General features: G+C 41.3%; 1 protein-coding gene across 1 annotated transcript in view; it reads left to right on the top strand.

Annotated features, from left to right (window-relative positions):
* The window catches only part of beat-IIa (beaten path IIa), a 47,018-nt gene extending 46,003 nt beyond the window's left edge, over positions 1 to 1,015 (top strand). The window contains exon 7 of the mRNA XM_018018378.2: positions 31 to 1,015. Within this exon, the coding sequence (XP_017873867.1) occupies positions 31 to 386 (356 nt within the window). The 3' untranslated portion in view covers positions 387 to 1,015. The remainder of the gene's footprint in view (positions 1 to 30) is intronic.
* The last annotated feature ends 20,503 nt before the right edge of the window (positions 1,016 to 21,518 follow it).

Genomic DNA, 21,518 nt, shown 5'->3' with positions numbered 1-21,518 from the left:
TGCCCTCTGCTCGCTGGCTTCCGGCTGCAGTTACGCTCTCATCCGGCTCGAGCGTGAAAAACTTCTTCTCCACGTATTTCTCGACATCGGCGGCATCCCGACGCGTCGGCGGCATCCAGTTGGCGCCCATTACAATGACGATGATAGCGCTGCTTGTCAGTGGCGGCGCCCTGGTCGGCCACATGATCCGCGAGCTGGTGGCCCAGCTCATGCCAGTGGACGCCCGGCCCGCCATCATGCATTCCAGCTCCAGTGAGGGTCGTCTGTCCACGCTGCCCCGCCTCCAAGGCGCCACTGCAGCGGCTGGCCTGGCCAGCTCGGGGCTAATTAACCTGGGGGCTAGCCGCGGGCAGCAGCTGGAGCTATTTGTGTGTGTTACAAATTAGTTGAATTGTTAAGTAATTAAATTATAAATTATATTTTATATGCGGTTGAATTAAATAAGTATGTGCAGTCGACGTTCAGTTGGTTTAATTAGGGCTTCGTTTGATTTTAACCATTTATTTTCAATTATCAATTTTCAATTTTCCATTTTCCATTTTCCATTTTCCATTTTCAATTTGATATTTATCGATTTGATAGCTTTTAATGAACTCTACATTTTTGAATGTGGTGTCTACACTAGCGAGCTAAAAACCAAACTACTTTTAAGCAAAACCATTCAAAGTTAGCCTAGTTAAGCAGAAGAAACATCAGATAATTCCATGCATCCATTAAATCAATGTTCACAACTGAATTCAAAGTAAAAGTCAAACTATTTATTAAATGTGCTAACTAACAAAACAGAAAATCGAATATATGTGTTGAAACCAAGCGAAACGAAGAAAACCTAAAATTAAAATGGAAATGCAAATGCAGAAGCAAATCAAAGCCGAGAGAACATAATGTGTGTAAAATATATTTAAATGATTATAAATGAAATCTACATGTAAAACGATCGCCTTGTGAGGGCATATTGTAAATGGTGGTGAAATTGCATAAAAATAAACAAAAACAGTGTTAATTTTAAAAACAAGCCATGAATCTGTGTATCTATTTGCTCTTCTTCTTCTTCTTCTTCATCTGGGCAGTTTGAGTTTTGATGCATTCATGCGAATAGCATGCACTTTTCATTCGATTCAATAAATTTTGTGCAAGTATTTGTATGATTTTTGGCGTTGGGAAATCTTGCACAACATTCCTGCAACAAAGGCAAAGGCAACTTCACAGTGACTGCCTCTGCTCATTGTCTGTGCTCGGTTTGCCTGGAAAGTGTAGAAAAATCACGAAAAAAAAAAAAAAAATAGAACTAGAAGTTGCCTTTACGCAGCGGAAGTGCCAAAAGGAGTACAATATAAGGAATCTAGTCCATTGCATTGTGTGTGGCATGCTTTTTAGTTGCCGTTTCCGTTCCATTCTGCATGCGCATTTTGTACTTATTATGTTCTCTTCTATTATTTTTTATTTTTATTTCTATTTTTTCTGCTGCAGTTCGCCTGGAAAATTATTGAAGCGCGCTCTGCTGCTGTGCTTTCTTTTCAAAGAATTCCTGGAGTTCCCTTAGTTCAAACTTTTGGCCTGACACAGAATATTTCAAAGGGGCCGCTCGCTCACTCGATCCATTTGGCAAGTAAAATAATTACACTGCTCTACACAACAATACTTTCCCCTCAGTATGTATGTGTGTTTTGTATACAACATTGTAGCATTTCCCGTTGCGCACGGAAATAGTGCAAAAGAAAACAAAAATAACAGACTCGTTGCTGAAATGATTTCTGTCTGTTTTGAATTTACATTATTTGAATAAAAAATAGTGCACAGCTCGAACAATAAACAAATGCGAAAGGTCTAACAAAAATATTACTTCAATTTAATTGCATGCTCCAGAACTGCTATTGATTTTGCTACAGCATATTGTCGTCTCTCAACAATTCAAGAGTTGTTTTCTATTATGAAACGCACTTCAGGTATATATTTGTATATTTTTTATTTGAATAATTTGATGAGGTTGTAGAAGAGACCTACGAACACGAAAATCAATCAACTTTGAACGTTATACTTGAGCTGAGTAGTATGACTGTTGTATTTATTTAAAATTATATACTATCAATTTTAAGTAAATATTAAATATATATATAATCATAATTAAAATTATATAAAATAAATTTAAAATAAATACAAATTTATTTCATATGTTTAAAAATTTTATTTTCTATATTTTAGATAAACACCAAAAAAACAAAAAAACAAAAAATTAAATAAATATTTAGAATAAATTTAAAGAATAAAAAAAAAAAAAAAAAAAAATTGGAAAGGCATTTATACATTTTTCCATTTATTTCAATTTTTTTTTAAATTTGTGTTGTGTTTTTTCTTGGTTTTATATACACTCTATTTCGTAGCCAACAATCGATAGGGATTAAAAGAGAGAAACAATAAAGTTTACAGTAAGTCGAGGCCAATAGGGCAAACACACAAACTCGACGAGTTCAGAGTGATTCACGTGCAAATTATATTCTCAGGTATGTATAAAAAATAATTCACTTGAAACTGGGTATTCACAAAACTTACGGAACTCAGCAAGTTCTTCGTTCAGCTGGCAAGTCGACGAGTCGAATGCCAATTAAATGAAATAGTTTGAAATGTTGCACCAAATATTGAGGTAAACACAGAACGAAGGAGGGTAAGATTGAGACCTCTGATTGACTAAAACATATGCTGTACTCAAATGGAAGCTTTGGTTTCTAATTAATTTGATGTTTCAATATATGCAAAATATGCAAACAGGATAGAGTATTTCAGTTATTAGTCAGATATATGCATACAAAATGACTGGCAAACTAATAAAGCCATTAATTTTTTGCAGTGTCTGACTGTTATTTATGTTGTGAATGCGTATAATTGGAGTCTTCAAATATTTACTGTCAGTTCGAGTTCGCTCGCACAGTCGAATCAATCATTTGGGTACATGTTGCCGCTGAAAATGTTAGCTGCTAATACTTGCATTCCAAACACCAATCAAATCTTTCACTAATTCTTTCGCACATTTGGTTGTTCGAACTCTGCAATACCTAAACAACATGTAGCCCATGACAGCTATCCATGACGAGGCTGTGTGTGCTACGTACATTGAAATTTCATTATCCCTAATTAGTTTCCAACTTCGTGTGCATGTGTCCAGTGTGTTGTCACTCCGTTGTCCACAGTCCGTTGTCCGCAACCGGCTTACGTGCAGCAGGGCCGGCAGCCAGCATTAAAATGGCGCTGACAGAGGTGCACTCTCCCTTCAGCGTTGGCACTGGCATTGGGACTGGACAGCAGAATGATGCAGTGCTTCTAATTGGAGTCAGCTTATTTGCATTTACATTTCGTTTGGCATTCGTCTGTTGACAGTTATCCGCTGGCAGCGCACGGGACATGCAAAAGCCATGTCGCCCATGTCGGACATGTGGAATGGTCCTGTGGGGCCCGAGCTTATTTATGTACGACGAATTAGCACGGCGAACGTGTTGTTTACGCTTCAACTGAATAATAATTTCGTTAGCTGATATTGCAATTATTTTTTACTGACTGCAGCTCAAATCAATTAGCTACGCGCATCGAATGACAAAATATTTGCCCCATCATGTTTTCACATCCCACACGCTGTGGTCTACTCCATTCAGCGCGTTGCACGGATTGTTGGAAAACCCTCTCTCCCTTACCCTCCCTCATCAACACCCTCACACACTCACGCACACTTAGAAGCACTAAAGCTCTGTTGTTACTGCCAGCAGGGCTTGTAGGGGAGTCAATTGATTCTATTGATTCATATCGGTTTTATGGCGCGCCCTGACAGCCCTCGAGGCGTCATCCTCGACCAGAGCTAAACTCTGCTGACTTAACCGCGGCTCGCCTGCTGCAGCCGGCGTTATTGTTGGATTATTGCTTGCATCTGCACTCACTCTTCACTGCCTGTCACTCTTCCCACTCTCCGCATAAATAAAGCTAGTTAATTTTTGCAGTTTTTATGTTTGGCGTAGAGACAGCGTTGCGTTAGAAGTCCTTAAAGAGGATACTAGTTTTTGCTCGTGTAATTACTTTGCTCAATAGTGTGAATACAATGTTGTGTCCTGAGGTGACTAATTGATTCCTGAGATTGCCAAGATTACCTTGCCTTACCTTGCTTCAAATAGCGTGGAAAGAAAGCTAAAAATGAAAGCTTAAACTTGGTGAGTGATAAATGGACAGTTAAGATTAAAAGCCAATGCTGAGAGCTGTATAGGTATAACGGAGCTCAAGGACCGTTGGTATAACCGGAAGACGATTATTCGCAATAGTTTGTCTGTGGACCAGAATTTACATTGCAATAACCATACTGACGCTATAAGCGGAGTCGTTGTAGCTGGACGCTACTGTATATATTTTCGCATAAGCGGATGTATGGGCAACGACTATTCATTGATCATTAAAATTCACTTTAATCTGATCAGATTGTTATTTGTGCGTTATATCAACAGCTTCTAGAATGCATCGATAATTACTGCTTGCACTGCACAAGTATCGCGATTATCATATACATGTATAACTATATACATATGTGTATGTAAACGTCTGACAAACAGCTGAAGCGTTATTAACGGAAATGTGCATTAATTGTGCATGAGTGGATCGATTAATGATGCAAGAGATGACGGACCAATAGAGGCGCTGCATTAAGAGTTTTGCAAAATCCATTTTCAGTGGCTTAAAGCGAGGCCAAAGCCAATGGCAGCTGCGCCCAGTGCCTTATAAATAATCACAATGAAATGCTACTTTCAGTTGTCAGTCGAGCAATGCAGCTGGAGCTGGACTCAGTGCAGCTGTCCAGCAAGGAACGCATCCCAATTGACACCATGTGGCTACTTGGGCGCTCATATCGCTCATATTTTCATTTAAGTAAAGTGCACAATGCGAATAAATAAAAGTATATTGCGAGCGGAAATAAAGTGGGTGACTGTGGATGACTGTGGGTTGGCTTGGCCGAAACTTTGGCCAAGCTGTTGCCCCGCCAAATTGCTGGACATCTGTGACTTACGACATGAGACAAGATGTGTCATAACTGGTCATGCTTGTGGGTGTGGTCGTGGGCTGGCCAGTCCCCAATGGAGCCGCACACAAATGGACCGCTGGGTTGGCCGCGGATATACGCACTTATTAAAAGGTAAAAAAAAGAGAGCAATTGATAAAAAAAAAAAGGATAAAATAAAAAGCAAGCATATCTGGCCATGCACCAAATGTGCACTGAGAGGAAGATGTTGTTATTGTGCACCGTTTGGGAATCGAATCGAATCGAATCGCATCGCATCGAATCGAATCGACGTAAAGCACTGAAATCTCAGTTGTCAGCTGCCACTAGTGAAACGCAGCGTCAGTCATTTGTTTAATATGCGTGCACTTTGTAAATAGCATGAAGATATGAGCTCCACATTTGTGCGGGATCATTTCATATTTATTTGCAATGCATCCCTGGCTGCAGTAGGCAAACATGAGTCAAATATCCTTTGATGAATGCGCACCTTAATTGAAGATTTCGCAATCAGGGCGGCAATAAAATGAAGGGTTAATTAAATAAAAGCCTGAATTCTCAATTATGCAACTCTTTGGACCGTGTTACTCAATTCAATTGAATCTTAAGAATGTCTCTCATGTCCTCACATGTCCGAGTGCAGGACAAACACCTTAAATGGTACGATGACGTAATTTGAAGCTGCAGCAAAGTTAGGCGAGCTTTGAGCCTGGTCAGTGATCCGTGTGTGTTGGCTTGGCGTCCGAGAGGTCCTTAACATATCCTGGCCCATGCGCCCATACGCACGCCCCTCTCTAATAAACTTCAAAAATAATTTCACCCTCGCCAACAACAACAAAAAACTTGACACTTTGCAAAGAAACTTTCTGTGGCCTGGGTCTGATGTACTTTTGAGTTGTGCTCCGAATGGGACTGTGGCCAGGGCGATGCGTCGTGAGGGAGCATTGAGGACGGACTGAGGTCCAGTGACAGCTTAATTTAATTTCAGCTCAAATTTTGCAACTTGTGAGCTATCGAAATGCTGTTGTTGTTGTTGCTGTTGTTGCTGTTGTTGCTCTGCTCGAAAGACATAATGAATTATGCAGCAAAAAGCAGAGAATCTAAAACTCAAACTGTAGTAAAGTTTTCGCATAATTTAATTTGACTGCAAATGAACATGTGTAGGCGACGAGTGAAAATATTCATAAGATTTCGCCAAGTGAATTCAAGCTGAGCTCCGGCTTATCGACTTGTTTGGCAACTTTGAATTTGCCTATTTTAAATTCTAATTGCTTCACCACGCCCTGCCAATCAATGTAAGATCCTCTGGAGCGCATTCCAATTTGCTCACATGCAGGGCAAGGCATCAATTTAAATCGAATTAAGCCATGCTCTCTCTCTCTCTCTCTCTCTCGCTCTCTCGGGAGAGAGATAGACAGCGCTGCACGACTCGCCAGCATAAAACTTTTAATCCATATTAAATGAACTTTTCCACACAATTTTTGTCAAAATTTATTTTGCACTTATTTACACTTGAGTTTGGTTTTTCATTTGCCTTCTGCAGCAACAACAATAATACAAACAACAAGCAACACCACCAGCAATGACAACAACAACAACAACTACAACAACAACAATAGAAAAGTTTTGTCATAAAATTTGTTTTTATGTGCCAGCATCCCTCCCCATTGGCAGTCCCATTCCCCACTCCCACATCCCAATTCGCATGCCCATCCGCAGTCATCAGAGGCATTTTTCTTATATACAAAGTATGCGAACTATGCAAACAACAGACCCCAGAAATGTCTCACGTTCTTCATTATTTTCATTAAATGGCTACAACATTGTTTAGTCATTTTATGAGCCAAAGTTTCGTGTTGCTCTTCTATATTTAATAAGTAAATGTTTGCGTGCTGTTTATTTGAATGTGGGCATGGCTGCCTCGACGGGCTGACATGCAACAACTAAACAAGAAATATTGAATATTTCTAGAAAATAAATTCACTTCTAACTGTTGACAAACAGCAATCAATAAAATCGCTTAAAGAAATTCAATGGACGTGTATTAAAATCCAAATAGACATTCAAAGAGCTATAAAACAGACCTTTTACTGTTTGCCATGTCCAATAAATATATTAATGGAACATCTAGTTTCCAAAAAGTGCTAACTCAATCCATTGAATTTTGACATAAGGACGAATAACTGAAAGATGAGTCAATCCCTCATTAGTGTCAAAAGCCTAGATCATTCGATCTATTATTATCGATCGATTAGGTGTAGATTGATATGAAACTTCAATTTAAATTGGGAAATAAATGACAATAGCATAAAAGCAAGTAAATTTCCATCAAGCAACGCTTTTTAATTTAGTAGTTATTATTTTAATCATGGATAGAGTCAGAGCAGCCTAAACAAGAATTTTATTTCGGCCTCTTTTAATTTGATCAAGTTTCACTTCTACATCAGAGCACAAGATAATACTTTCTCTCTCTCTCTCTCTCTCTCTCTCGCTCTCTTTATTCGTTCTAGTCATATTAGCATCTTTTTAAAAGGAATCTTTTTCATACTTCATCTACATATTTTTCACAATTTATTACTTGATACTCTTTTATTTTTATTTATTTATTTATCAAAAATATTTTATTTATTCATTTTCATCTTACAAACTTTAACCCAAACATGCCTTTTATTTGCAATGTGAGATCAAACTATTGAGTCGTGAAAGCAAACACTTTTTTGATCCACTTAATAATGTTGCCGTTGTTACTATAGCTACAGTAACTAAAGTTAAAGTTAAAGTTAATTGAATGAAAGCTAAGTGGACATTTAAGGCAATTTCCGGGCAAAATGAAATCGCTGTAAAAACTTGAAACTTTAATTTTGTTGCAAACTTTGTCGTCAGCAGCCTTGAAGCATGCTGAAGTGTTCGTTGTTTGCTAAAATATACACAAAAATGAAATGTATGCATATAGTTGAAGATTGTATATATGTATATAAATATAAATATATATATATATATTATTTTTGTGTACACGAATATATTGACTGTGTGCAGTCAAAGCAACAGCAGCAGTGTTATATTATTTTTGGACACCATGAAGTATATGCCCTGAGTGTGAAAAGTAAGAATAACACATGGCTATGAATGAATGTGCGAGAGAAAGAGAGAGAGGGAGAGAGGGAGATAACAACACATTGCTGCAATCAGAGCGAGAGCCATGCTTAGCTTCGGTTCGCTTTGTTTTATGGCATTTGCCGGCCGGACATAAATTGATAGAATATTTAATAAGCATGTTTGGAGATACATGATTTATGTTTTCGTACTTAGCTGCGTGCGCTTTAATGGGTTATTGTGTAGACATATGCTTATTTGCCCATAATATTGTTGCTGTTTTTGTTGCTGCTGCTGTGTGGCCTTTGGGCCGCATTGCTCCGTTTCTGTATTTCTCTCGGCTGCAATTTGGCTCGCACAATTCACAGTGTGTTTACACAATGAAGCTGCTTTGTGTATACTCAGCCATAATTTATGGCGCCCGTCACCAATCGTAGCGACACCTGCAACAATAACAAAAGCAGCAAACGACAGCCATCGTCATGTGGCTGGAGCAATCCTTAAGTAGCTGATTCGTCACACTCCAGAGTGTGAGCAGAGCTACGACAGCAGAGGACTTGGCCAAGCTGCGAGCTCCAATCACCCGGACGAGCAGCAGCAAGTTGTAAAAAGTTTACTCAAAGTAATTTGTATGCACTGCAATTGAAATTCTTTTGTGCTACGAAATGAATTCCATTGTTTGCATTTTGGCCTTGAACCGGCCAACCCTTGCTCCCTCTCTCTCTCTCTCTCTCCCTCTCTCACTCTTTCTGGAACATTGGCCAAGTTAAGCAAAGATAGTAAAAACTGTTGGAAAAATTTGCCTTTGAACAAAACTTTAAGCTAATGAAGTGGATGCTGAGTGCGAGTAAATTTAACTTGAATTAAGTCATTGAAAATTACAAATTAATATCAAATTTCGTTTTTTTTTTTTTTTTTTTTTTTTTTTTGTGTTAATTGAACTCATCTCAGCTACTGCAATTAAATCATATATTAGAATTTTTGTCAAGTTACCTTCGACTATTTGAATTTTCTCAGCAAATTAATTTTTCTTTTCGACCACGCAATGAAATTCTTTAAATCTCCTTCCATTTCCTATATTGAGCGCATTAGCTTCACTTTGTATAATTAAAACGCAAATTGCTGTAAAGGAAATGGACACTGCTCGGCAGATTTGAAGAGGGCGACTCAAATTAAATTTATGAATATCATCAAGGAGATTCTGCCAAGCCCTCGCCCGCTCCTCTCCCACATATTTTTCACCCTCCGCCATCGACTTTCCATTGTCCGACGGACAAGACGCGCCGCATTAAAGCGCGACACATTGCCCAGACCCACAGTGGCAGTTGATGACGAGTCTGTCAGTGTCCTGGGTGATGGTTTTTGGCTTTGGATTTGACAGTTGGCGTCGCCCTTTGGTGGTTCCGCCTCTGGTTCCACCGGCCAGTTGCCCTACTGCTCGCCAGCTCGCCTGTGGTCTGGCTGCGTTTAGCAGCTGCTGCGTGTTTTCGTTTAATTTAGCATACATATTATGCTTGGCTTGGTGTATTGTTCGACGCTTACAAGGTCCTGTGGCGGCATCCAGCTCACAGTCCGCTCACTTATTTGTGACGTGGCTTGACGGAAAGCTTTTAACATAATTAGTTTGAACTTTCTGACCACGTTTCGTTTTTGTTCGTTGGGCTGGTTAGTGTTGCGTTAAAGCGCATTATTTTAACAAATTCGTACTCTTCCATGCGGCTTGCTGCTCGATGCGTCTCTGATCTTCAGCTGCTCAACATGGAAATATTTAATTTGAACATGGATTCTGGCTTATGAAAAATTCACAGAGTTCTCAAACATTTTAGCATTGCGGAGCCAATTTAGTTATGTATGAGCAAAAGGCAACAAACGGAAGCGGAAGTTCAAATTGCGTTCATTAATCGCATTTTATGGCAAGCGATGCGAGCACGGAATTCAAAAGCAGCTGGGCAACTGCGCCGTGCAGCTGTGGAGCCATGAAGCCATGGAGCTGTGGAGTCGCGGAGTCGCGGAGCAGCAATCAAAGCCACCGAACAATCAGCTCTATTATCAAGAAATATCACATTAGTTTGCCGAGTTTGGCAAATGTTGAACCCAAACTTCTGTGATTGCTAAACTTTGTATGTTTTTTAAATTGCACCAAATGAGGCATGCCGGCAGATTCATGATGCCTTGGGTCTGTGTGTGTATGTGTGTGTTGATTTTAATTCGGCAAATATCGTAAATTCGACACATAAATTAAATTTCAAGCAAATATCAAAAGGGTTAATATCTCTGGGTCAGTCTCGGACTTAAGACCTCGGTGCGTGCTGCTGAAATTTTATTGGTTTGCAATCCTTTTTCTCTTTGGGACGGGCACATAAACATTTTATTAGTTGGCACGTGTTAACGTGCCCGAGTCCGTAAATCCTCGGCCATGTGCGGAACTCTACTATACATTGATTTGGGTAAATATACGAGCCAACAAGTTGATGACTCTGAATGGCATCATAAGTATTAATAAACCCAAAGACATTTGTTATCAGAGCTCATTCAATGTACATTTCTTTGCTGTTATCGTATGTTGTATGTCGTATGTCGTATGTCGTATGTCGTATGTCGTATGTCGTATGTCGTATGTCGTATGTCGTATGTCGTATGTCGTATGTCGTATGTCGTATGTCGTATGTCGTATGTCGTATGTCGTATGTCGTATGTCGTATGTCGTATGTCGTATGTCGTATGTCGTATGTCGTATGTCGTATGTCGTATGTCTATGTTATGTCGTATGTCGTATGTCGTATGTCGGATGTCGTATGTCGTATGTCGTATGTCGTTATGTCGTATGTCGTATGTCGTAGTCGTAGTCGTATGTCGTATGTCGTATGTCGTATGTCGTATGTCGTAGTCGTATGTCGTAGTCGTATGTCGTATGTCGTATGTCGTATGTCTGTGTATTGTCGTTAGGTCGTCTGTGTCGTATGTCGTATGTCGATGTGTATTGTCGTATGTCGTATGTTATGTCGTATGTCGTATGTCGCATGTCGTATGTCGTATGTAGAAGCTGCAATTATCGTATGTTTTATATATCGTAGATCGTGTATCATTTCGTGGTATTACATATGTATATGGTATATCCTGTACCGTATCTTATATATCGTATGCTGTATGTCGTATATATTGCAAATATATACAATATATAGTCATTTATATGTATGTTATGTATCGTAATTCGTATATATTACGTCGAATATCGCTTTTCTTATAATTTTTATATGTATGTTGTATATCGAATGTTGCACATTGTATATCGGATATATACTTATACGAGGTGATAGGCATTTCATAAGTAGATCGTAGTCTGTTGCTTTTACATGCAAGTGTGCGAGTATGCAATAAAACGAAAATTCTCTACGTGAAGTTTCTGTTGACAGTTGAAGCTGGCAACGCACCTTTTCAGTGTTTACCTGTCGACTGTTTGCTCAACTGCAGTCAACCAAAACCATGACAGGCATAAGGCTGAACAAGCTATCAAAGCCTTGGTAAATATTAATAACAGTCGCCTGATAAACAACAACAACAACAGCAGCAACAACAACAAGCTCTTTGGCTTGGCTTGGCTTCGCACGTGGCCACCCACTGCTTGTGGTTTAATTACAAATGGCTTCAGCAGCATCAAATGAGCAAACAAATGCAAATCTGCTGTCAGCATTGCATTCCACTAACGGTTGCAGCGCGACTAAATTAACTGGCAGGCTTTAAGAATAAGCTAAAACCGAGACAGACTTTTCATCCAACAGCTGCAACAGCTGCCACAAGCACTTGGCCTTTTAAACATCGGAATCTCTTGGCTGACGCTGACGCTGACTGACGAACAGGCAGGACAGTGTAGTACACACACACACAGAAGACGGGCTTGACGAGCTGCAAGGATGCAAGCATCAGGCAGCGATGCAGCCTAGCTGGCCGTCGCGTCGGCCGTCGGCCGCCCACTCGCCTTGACAGTTGCCCGTTGACTAAATGACCTTTGTGAGCTCTAGACTGCAGCACCTGACCCAGCTGCGCCTTCGGACTGCGGCTACGTGGAGAGTGGATCTCGTGTCGCCTGTCACCTTTAAATAATGTCCCAGGGCGCCTTTCAACACAAATCGCATGTGAAAAGTGCTTCACACATGAGCTGTTTTTGGAATTTTTACAACGTTTTTCGGATTATGATCGCACACACACAAGCCACACTCACTCACACACACACACATCACATATTCTCACTGTCAGTGGCACGTCAGTCGCTGCATGCCACTTTGAGCCGTATTCTCGACTGCCTGCCGGCAAGCCCCGCCCTACACCTGCACCTGCCCCCACATTGTATTGTTGGAGCACGTTATAAACATTTTTAGTCATAAATGTGGATTTCGTATTTCGCAGGCGGCCTTGAGTGCTGCTCTCTCACCGAGCAGCTACCTGTCTGGGAGCCGTTGCTGCATCTGTGGGCATAGAGTGTATATTTTAAATGAAGACGCCCTCTTAAAGTAACGTGCCTTGGCTTGCTGTCCACTAAAATATGAGACTCTCCTTCATTCACACTGAATTCGCCTCGAATATAGTACAAAATTGCAATTCAGACAGTTCAATGGCAAAGTTTGATTACTTTCTTTGCGCGGCTCTGATTAAGCTCTTCCTAGGGAGGAGGCGGGGTTTATTTATTTTGCATATTCAAACCATCAAGAGTTATCAACAAGTTCGTTTATTTCTAGTCGCGGCTGCAGGAAATTCGATTTTCATCGTCAATCTGTTGGCCATAATTCGTTTTCGCTTCCCTCCCTTGGCCGCGCTGCCGCTGGTGGCTTAGACTTTCCTTTGAGATTAGATTAATCTACTTTTCAGCAGTTTTTTTTACGCTTTTGCTTTGCTCGCTGCTCACTCAGCACTGTCAACACGCTCATCATCAGCTGCAGCAGTTCAAGTATAATTCATGCATAACACTTCGCCCTCAAAGGGTGACACGTCTCTGCTGATTTGACAGCAGCTGGTCGCAGTCCAGGTGATGTTTGGTATTCCATTTGATATTTGCATAAATAATTTGCGATTTTCATTTCCAATAGTTGGGTTAGTTATTAGTGCTGATGCAGTTATGTAGCTGCCAGTGGCCAGCTGACAAATGAGTTCTTATACAGCAGAATATGTATGGGACTCTCGCTGTAAATTCTAGCAGTGCATGGCGAGGATGGCATGCGGCGTGGCAAAAAGTGCAGCACTTAGCGTGAGCAGTCAAAGGTGGGGAGTGAAATCAATTTGAGTGCACGCAGCGAGTCCATTTAGCCTAAATGGTCACACTATGCGTATGCGTAATCGCATTGAACGCAGCTCAAAGCGAGACATTGTTGAGTGCGGAAGTTTCAGATGACCCGTGGACATCGCCCCGGGTCCACTGTGAGCGTGCTCTTGTGGACTGCGTGAAAATCCCGTGAATATGCGAGTCGTCAACGCAGGCCATAAGTCAAGTGTAGCGCTGCAGTTGTGACTTTGTAAGCGCTCTGGGCACCCTTGAGACTCCACATGCCACGACTCCACTGTCGCACACTTTTTTCTGGCCCAGTGTAGAGCACACAGGTCGTGTTCATCTTTTTGGTTTCCTTAGAAACTTGGTTTCTTTTTTTTTTTTGGTCCCCATCTGCTTGTTTGCTCAGTGTCTACTGCACGTATTCTTCGTTTTCTTTGGCATCGTCTTTGCATCTCTCACCCTGCCAGGTGGTGGCTGAATGTTAAATTATAAATGTAAATTTGTATGCTCGAGCTGAAAATAGCTTCGGGCCGTATTTAAGGTGTTTGAGTGCAGTTGGCAGTGCAGCAATGTAGCTAGGATAAACATACAGAGAAAACATGTGCTGAGCCACGTTTGGGCCTGTGACGAAAGTCTCTTAACTTAGGGCTCATTAACCCTAAATAAGGTGGAATCTGTGCAATATGTAGGAGAAGCCCGCTCGAACTATGGAGGAAGTCTGTTAGCTGAGCTTAGCGACAAAGTGGTTGACGATTTAGACGTCTCGTGGCTCGTGGCTCGTGGCCCGTGGACTAGTTCGAGCAGCAGCATAGAGCAGATGCTGTCGCTGTTGTACCGATAGCGCACGACGCCACTCGGTGGAGATTGACGCTATTGACACTTTCACTTCCGCCTGGGACGAGGTTGGCATTCCACAAAAGGCGGATGCTAGAAATGTTGCGCAAATATTGTAGCAATCACTCGCAAATTGTATTTGCCACAATAAAATATTATAATATTATGATAAATGCACGGAGTTGACCAACTCCACGGATACGGCACCCACCACAGCCTCTCCACTCGAATACCCCCCAATGGCAGTGCTGAGCATTCTGAATACCACTTATTGAGTAAGTGCATGAATTGAATTTTCAGTACTCGTGCCGTGCATGGAAATCAGGCGACGGGAAAGGAAACTGGAGACCGTGCGTTTTCCGCCAGAATCTGCCTCATTTTTCCATTCATCTGTTTTGCTTATGAAATGCTTTGATTTGCATAAAAAAGTAGCGCTCGTTATACGCATATTTCCCGCTACTTGCAGCAATGATTTTCATTACTGCAAACATTTTATTTATAAGATACTCGTAAACTATTCATTATTTGCATATTTCAATGAGAGCTTACCCTGCGAATGCGAGGCAAACCGAATTGAATTGGCTTCCCCATATAAGCTACACATGCATCATGCTAATGTCGAAAGGATCTGTTTGTCTAATGAGTCTAAGATATTCGGCATAAGCAACTGAATAACATTTATGTAAGTTGATTTTTAATTAAATAAAATTGACTTGTCAAGAGTTAAACTGCGGCCATTAAATAACGTCTTTATATATAGAGCTGAGCAGAAATATTTAAGCAAATTAAATGTCATGTAATAAATGTTTAGATTTAATGAAGATAGCTCTAATTAATATTTGTATCTCGATTTGCATACCGAGTCACCAATTAAATAAATGCATAAATAAATTTAAATAAATTTACAGTTTTAGCCTAATTAGAAACGTAGAGATTAGAGCATTAGAGAACATTAAAAACAAGAGTTTATCAACTAACGAGCTAATGTCTAGATATTCAGGTAAATAAGTTGCTTTGTGATCTCTTTGACAGGATTTCTTTAGATACCAATGCATACACCCACACACACACACACATGAATGACATCAATATGTGTCGACAGTTTGTTTACTTTGTCATGCGATATGTTTATTTATGATATGGCCTGGCTAGACAAGCATAACGACATTGATGCCCACAAAGTAAATCGCAAAAATCGATAGATTATAGCTAAAAGTGTAGTTAAATGAATGTGCACATGTGTATGTTATTCCACCAAAGCTGACATCACTTTAGCTGTACATTGTCTCAAAAACTCACTAAATTTACATTTAAATGAACCGAACTTTACCCTAGAACGCAGCTCGAGTGGGGGTCGAACGGAGTCCAAATGTGTTAAGACCACAAGTGGGCACTTGGCGGCAATGGAACTATTCATTCATAACTGCTCGGAAAGTGAACCACAAAAGAAAGATATAAGCACCTTCAATTGTTTTCCAGGCTTGGCTACTCGTCCGGGTAGGTGGCAATTGGCAGGCTGTTCGCTGCTTACAGGAATCGAGCTGACTGAGCACGGAATGGAGTAAATTGCTCTTGTTGCGTTTAACCGAGCGAACAGAAGAAGAAGAAGTGACGGCCTTTCCTTGGCATCTATCAATACGGTGCCGGGGGCAAAAGGATGCGTTAATTGAATGCAATTGCAGCTGCAGTTGAAGCTACAGCTGCAGCTGTTGTCAATTTGACTGTGGCGCCGGCACCACCCACTGCAATACATATTTGAGTGGCTTTTAAAAGCACCGCAGCCGATGGAGAATCGCTGCCCCGACTAACCCTGTAATTGATTGTCACACGCCGCACCAATTAAAATGTCAGCTCAGCCGACAGGCGTTTCAATTTCCTTTAGTCTTCTCCTTTTTTAGGCGATCGCTCGATGCCGCTTTTTCTGCTATAAATTGAAAATTAACTGTGCATATTTCATGTCCCAGCCCTATTGGCCTTTATTTGCTGCCATAAGATACAAAAAAAAAAAAGAAGGAGCAAATAAAAATAAAATGAGAAAAAAATATACAAAAGAAAAAAAAAGAAAAACATGCAAATGTCAACTTGAAGCAGCGGGTCCGGAGCCCTTGCCGTTGGTCACTTGTCACTGCACAGGCAGAGCCCTCGAACCGAGCCACAATGAGAGCAGGAGCCGGAGAGCCAACGCAGCAATGGCTAAGTAAACGCTATTACCATTTAAATTTCTGTGTCTAACCAGGCGCACAAAAAGGACACTTGAGCGTTCGTTGGTGTTGCGCGCAGCTTAGCAGCTGCCGGCAGGACACCATCGCATCCTTCACCACTTTGCCAGCCTCTGAGGTTAACAGGTATAACAGGTTGTCAAGGTAAAGCGAACACACAATTACGTACCGTATTATATATGTATGTATGTATGTATATAAATAAAATAATTGCCAAGATATTATACTTTTTCTTTCATATTATATTTTTATTTTCATTTTCATATTTAAGTTAGATTGTAATATCCTCTGAGCTGACTTTAATAAGCTGAGCTGGTCTCAGGGTAAATACACAGGGCTTAACATCATGCAAGAGTCTTCCACACGGGGCCTGAAAAGTTCATTGAAATAATCAGCTCTAGCTGAAATTCAATGTGAATGATATTCCAGCGCCTTTGGCCAGATTCACTGTTCACTGTTGGCCAACATTGTCAGGTGCTGGCGCCCCCGCTTATTTTTGTTGCAATTGTTGAAAAGCTAGTTTTAAGTAGCATCAGCAAAGAGCGAAACTGTGCCAAACTCTGCCCTGGACCGGGTCCATGGTTTTGTTTTTGTTTTTGCAACTGCAACTACAACTACAACTACAACTACAACTACAACTACAACTACAGCTGGCTGCTCATTTGCTTTGTGCTTTTTGTGGCGTTTGGCATGTAAATTGAATTGAAAGTGGATATTGTAGCGTTTGTGTTTGGATTTTATTTGGTTTTGTTTTATTTAGTTTGAGCTCTGTTTCACTTTGCCCGCTTTGTTTTGTTCTTTTCATGCTAAACTCAAATGTGAAATAAAATGAAATGAAGCGTTTTAAGCTCTACATTGAAAATGTCGAAGAAAAACAAAAGGCAAACAGGACAATGCTGATTACCGACATACCCTGTGTATTACAGTTGACTGCACCAATGCAATTGTTGTTGATGTACCGTTTTAATATTTAATTTTAATATCTTAATACATCTTCGATTGCCATGGTCGGCTCATCGTCATCTGTGCATAGGGTATTCACTCGCAGAAGGTATTGGCTGCACTTAATGCTGGACCAGTTGTTGTTGTTGTTGCTGCTGTTGCTGGACAGTTTCAAGTTTCACTTGCTGCCTGCAGCAAAGTGCCAGATCATTCATCAAAGCGTTCGCAGCAGCGCCAGCAGACCCACTGTCAGCTCCCAAATGCCATCAAACATAATAATCAAACATCAGCAACATAACAAACGATCCTGGCTGCCCCAAATGTGGGTGCCCGGCAGCCACTCACTCAGCGAAACCGAATCAGAGCCAACTACCAACTGCGTCTCCCCTCTCTCTCCCATTAGCTGCCATACTTTGCACTTTATTCACATGGCTCTGTGTGTGTGTGTGTGTGTGTGTGTGTGTGTGTGTGTGTGTGTGCCGTGTCTGTGGAACTGTCTGGTTTTGGCCTTTTTCTTGCGCACTGCCATATTTCTTGGGCAAGACCGTTGACCTGCCCAGCGCCGGCAAGAAAATGTTTTCACTCAAAAGCAAATGCAATAAAAAAGGCAATTTATCAGCATAAAATATTATATGGCATGCCATTGAGTTGCCTCATATTTTCCCACCCGCCCCACGCCAATCTTTTACCCTCTAACACTTTAACCAATTTGCGCCTTGCGCTTGCACATTTAAAATTTAAGCCGCAAATGTTATTGGCCATGGTTTACTGCTGCTGTTGTTGTTGTTGCTGTAAGCTTGGCAATTGTTGTAGCTGTCACTCGAATTAGCGCCGCTTACAAAGGCAACGTCACTGGCTTTTAGTCACTCAACCAGGATGACGTTATTCGTTCGACAGTGTCGTTATTTACGTGTACGAGCAGGAATACGAATGCGAATACGAATGCGAATGCGAATGTGAATGCGAGTGCGAGTATTTGCCAATGGTTGGGCCACTTGGGCTTTCGCAGCTGCTGTTGCTGCTGCTGCTGCTGCTGCTGCTGCTGCCATTTCCCATTCTCGTGGGGCATTCTTCTTCTTTCTGTGGCATGCATGCTCGTTGACATCATTTGCCAGTTGCTGCTCGTTGAGTTTAACGCACAAAAAGCAGCTCACTCGTTAGGCCTCACTTGTTTGGCTGGCGCCCTGCTCCTGCTGCTGTTGTTGCTGCTCCTGCTGCTGCTGCTGCTGCTGCTGCTGCTGCTGCTGCTGCTGCTGTTGCTGCTTATGTGAAAGTCAAGGGTTATCATTATGCGCCTTAAGTGCGCAACGCGTTGCTGTGTTGCCGTGCTGCCAGAGAGCTTAAAGCCGCACTGTAGGCTGCCAGCTGTAGACTACGGCATTTGTAGTTTTGCCATTTTCCAAGCAGTTGCAACCAAATTGTGCAATATGCCACCTAAGGGACACAAGGGCCAATCCCTGGGCGAGCCAAGAAGTCAGGGCCAAGTCCGACACAAAGCCAGGCCATGTGACAACACAATATGGCCTAGCGAAATGTTGTGTGCAGCCAATGCGATAAGATCACCACAAAGCAGGACACTTTCGGTTTGGCTCGCTGCCAACAAGTATCCTTCGCATCTACACCAAAAATGCGCACAGCTGCTGCTGCTGCTCCTCCTGCTACTGCTGCTGCTTAAAGTTCTGCAGCTTAATGTCCTGGACTAGTCCAAAATTAATTAGCTATTCAATTTGGTCAAACTTTTTATGCTCAGCTCAATTCCAATGCTGTTGATAATTTGGTATTCCTGCCGTCTTAACTTTGCGTGTGCTCAAAATCGTGTGGAGTAAACTTTTCAGAATTCAGATGGCGTCCTCCTGGCAGCTGGCTGCCATAGTTGCCAGTCCGCTTCTCCTCGGCTAAGAGGCTGCCCTTTGATTGGAACGCCGGCTTCCTTATGAACTGTGAGTCAAAGAGAAACTTACAGCAGCATTCGTGGACTTTTTGTGGTGCTTGCGTCTCAACTGAAAAAAGTAGCTAATTTAATAAGAAATTTTCGCAAAACTACACGAAAAAGGCTTAAGTTCTACATGAATAAAGTTATAGAAAAGTTCAAGTTGTGAAATCTAATTTTGTGAGAAATTCCCCACAACAAAAACAACATCCATGACGGCGGCTGTAGCCGTAGACCCACCCGGTTTGGCCTCTGGTCAGAAGATACAACAAGAGAGCAACAACAACAACAACAACAACAACAACAACTCGGCAACTATAACTATTTGTTTGTGCATGTTACATGGCCCGAAGTGGAGAAATCCTTCGTTAGGCTGCTTCACTGTACATGCTCTTCCATACCGACTCAACTGTACATATGAAACTTAATTATATTTTAAACAAATAATGCGAAAAGTTAAGGCAATTTACGGTTCTGTTCGCTTAAGACCCCAAAGCAACAAAACTTGTAGACAAGGTGCAAAATTCTAAACCAGAAAAAAGCAAATTGTCAGACTTGGCACCAACCTCTGGCCCGAGGGCTCAATTCATGACCCTTATTTGCATGCATGGTCAATTATGAATAAAGAGTTGAAGTTCTAATTCATATGCGCATAGCTTGATCAATGAAATAAATGAAAGCGATAAAGGTATAAAGTATTTGCATGGACAATTTTAGCAGAAGCCATAGAATATAGAATATATATATATTCAACTGAAATCGTGTCGCGCCTCTATTGATTTTGCAATCGCGTTTGCTGTGCATGTCACATCCTGACGTGCTACGCCACGATGTGATTTATTTTGGGCTTAAATTTAAAACGTCAATGGAAAACATTTCACTTGTAATCAATCACAATGACTCAGATGTTAAGCAGATGAAGAAAAAAGAAAAAATCGAATCATTTCGTTGAGAGAGGTTTCTGCTTCATATAGATAATTTGTGCTCTCTCCAATTTGGAGCTTGTTCTCGTTGTAAATAATTTATTCCCAGTTGCTGCAACACAGATTAGTCTAAACTTTCATGAGCTCAAAAGTTTTTCTGAAATTGAAAGATTTCTTATTATTAAAAAGTTTACCTCTCTATATCAAGTTGCATATGCTAAAACGCATGTTTTAAGTTATTTGATTCAATTAAAACATTCACTTTGCCTGTTGTGCAGTTTCAGTTTTTAAATTCCATCTGGCATGGGAATTAGAGATCCGCAAGTTCAACAAGCCAGCCCAATTAGAATCGAGCGAGAGCGCAGAGACCCAAATGATTCTGAACAAATTGCCAGGTGCAGAAAGAGAGCTGCGGAAAAAAATCGAAGTGAAAATATTTGCCAGCCGACTCCCAGGTGGACCTGGGTCAATGCATGCTGCAGACTGTGCATTCAGCAAGCATCAATTCATGAAGACAAAACAAAATAGAGCACAATAATGACCAGCTCACGATAATCGGCATCAGGGAAAACAATGCAATTTTTACTGTTTTAGTGAAAATTCCGCACAAGAAATCCACTCAGCTCGGGCATGTGGCCGTTGTCTGCTTTCTCCCGAAAAAAAAGGAGAAAAGAAATGAAAAGTATTCCCGGCCAAAGCAGACAATCAGCCGACAGTCGACAGCCGGATGAACATAATGAAGTCCAGTCGAGAAGTTCGGTCCTGGACCTCAGTTTAGCTGGCGCTTCAGCTGAAGAGAAATGCACAGAGTCAAGTTGAAAGCGCGCTTACAGAATGCCTGAAATTGAGTTTGAAAATAAATTAAATTATCGCGGCGCGCCATGTAAGTAGTTCAGATTGAGACTCGAGCGTGGCATGGGCGTGGCAACTCGAGCTGCCCACTGGGCTGGGCTCTGCTGAGAGTCGCTGAGGGTCGGATGTCCCAATGAATCAATTTCAGCTTAAATGCCAATTTAAAAAGGCAGCAACTTTCGACACGCCATGCGAACTGTCCGCCAGTTGCCAGTTGCCAGTTGCTAGTTGCTGTGTCTATCTATCGAAAAGTCCTCGGCAATTTTGCATATTGCCTTTCCAACTTGCCACCCCTGCCGACCCGCCCGGAATCGCTGGGGAGTAGTCAGAAAAAAGGCAACTGTCGAAATACTTGCGACTTCCATTTAACTTTTAAATTAGTTTGCCACGCGACGAACACGGCGGAGCCTTCGCCTTAAAGCCGAATGCCTTCTGCAAT

Source organism: Drosophila arizonae, chromosome 2 (assembly GCF_054131065.1).
Source record: "Drosophila arizonae isolate 15081-1271.41 chromosome 2, UAZ_ARI_1.0, whole genome shotgun sequence".
NCBI lineage: Eukaryota > Metazoa > Arthropoda > Insecta > Diptera > Drosophilidae > Drosophila > Drosophila arizonae.
Note: the sequence above shows the minus strand (reverse complement) of the source record. Positions and strands in the feature narration are given on the sequence as shown.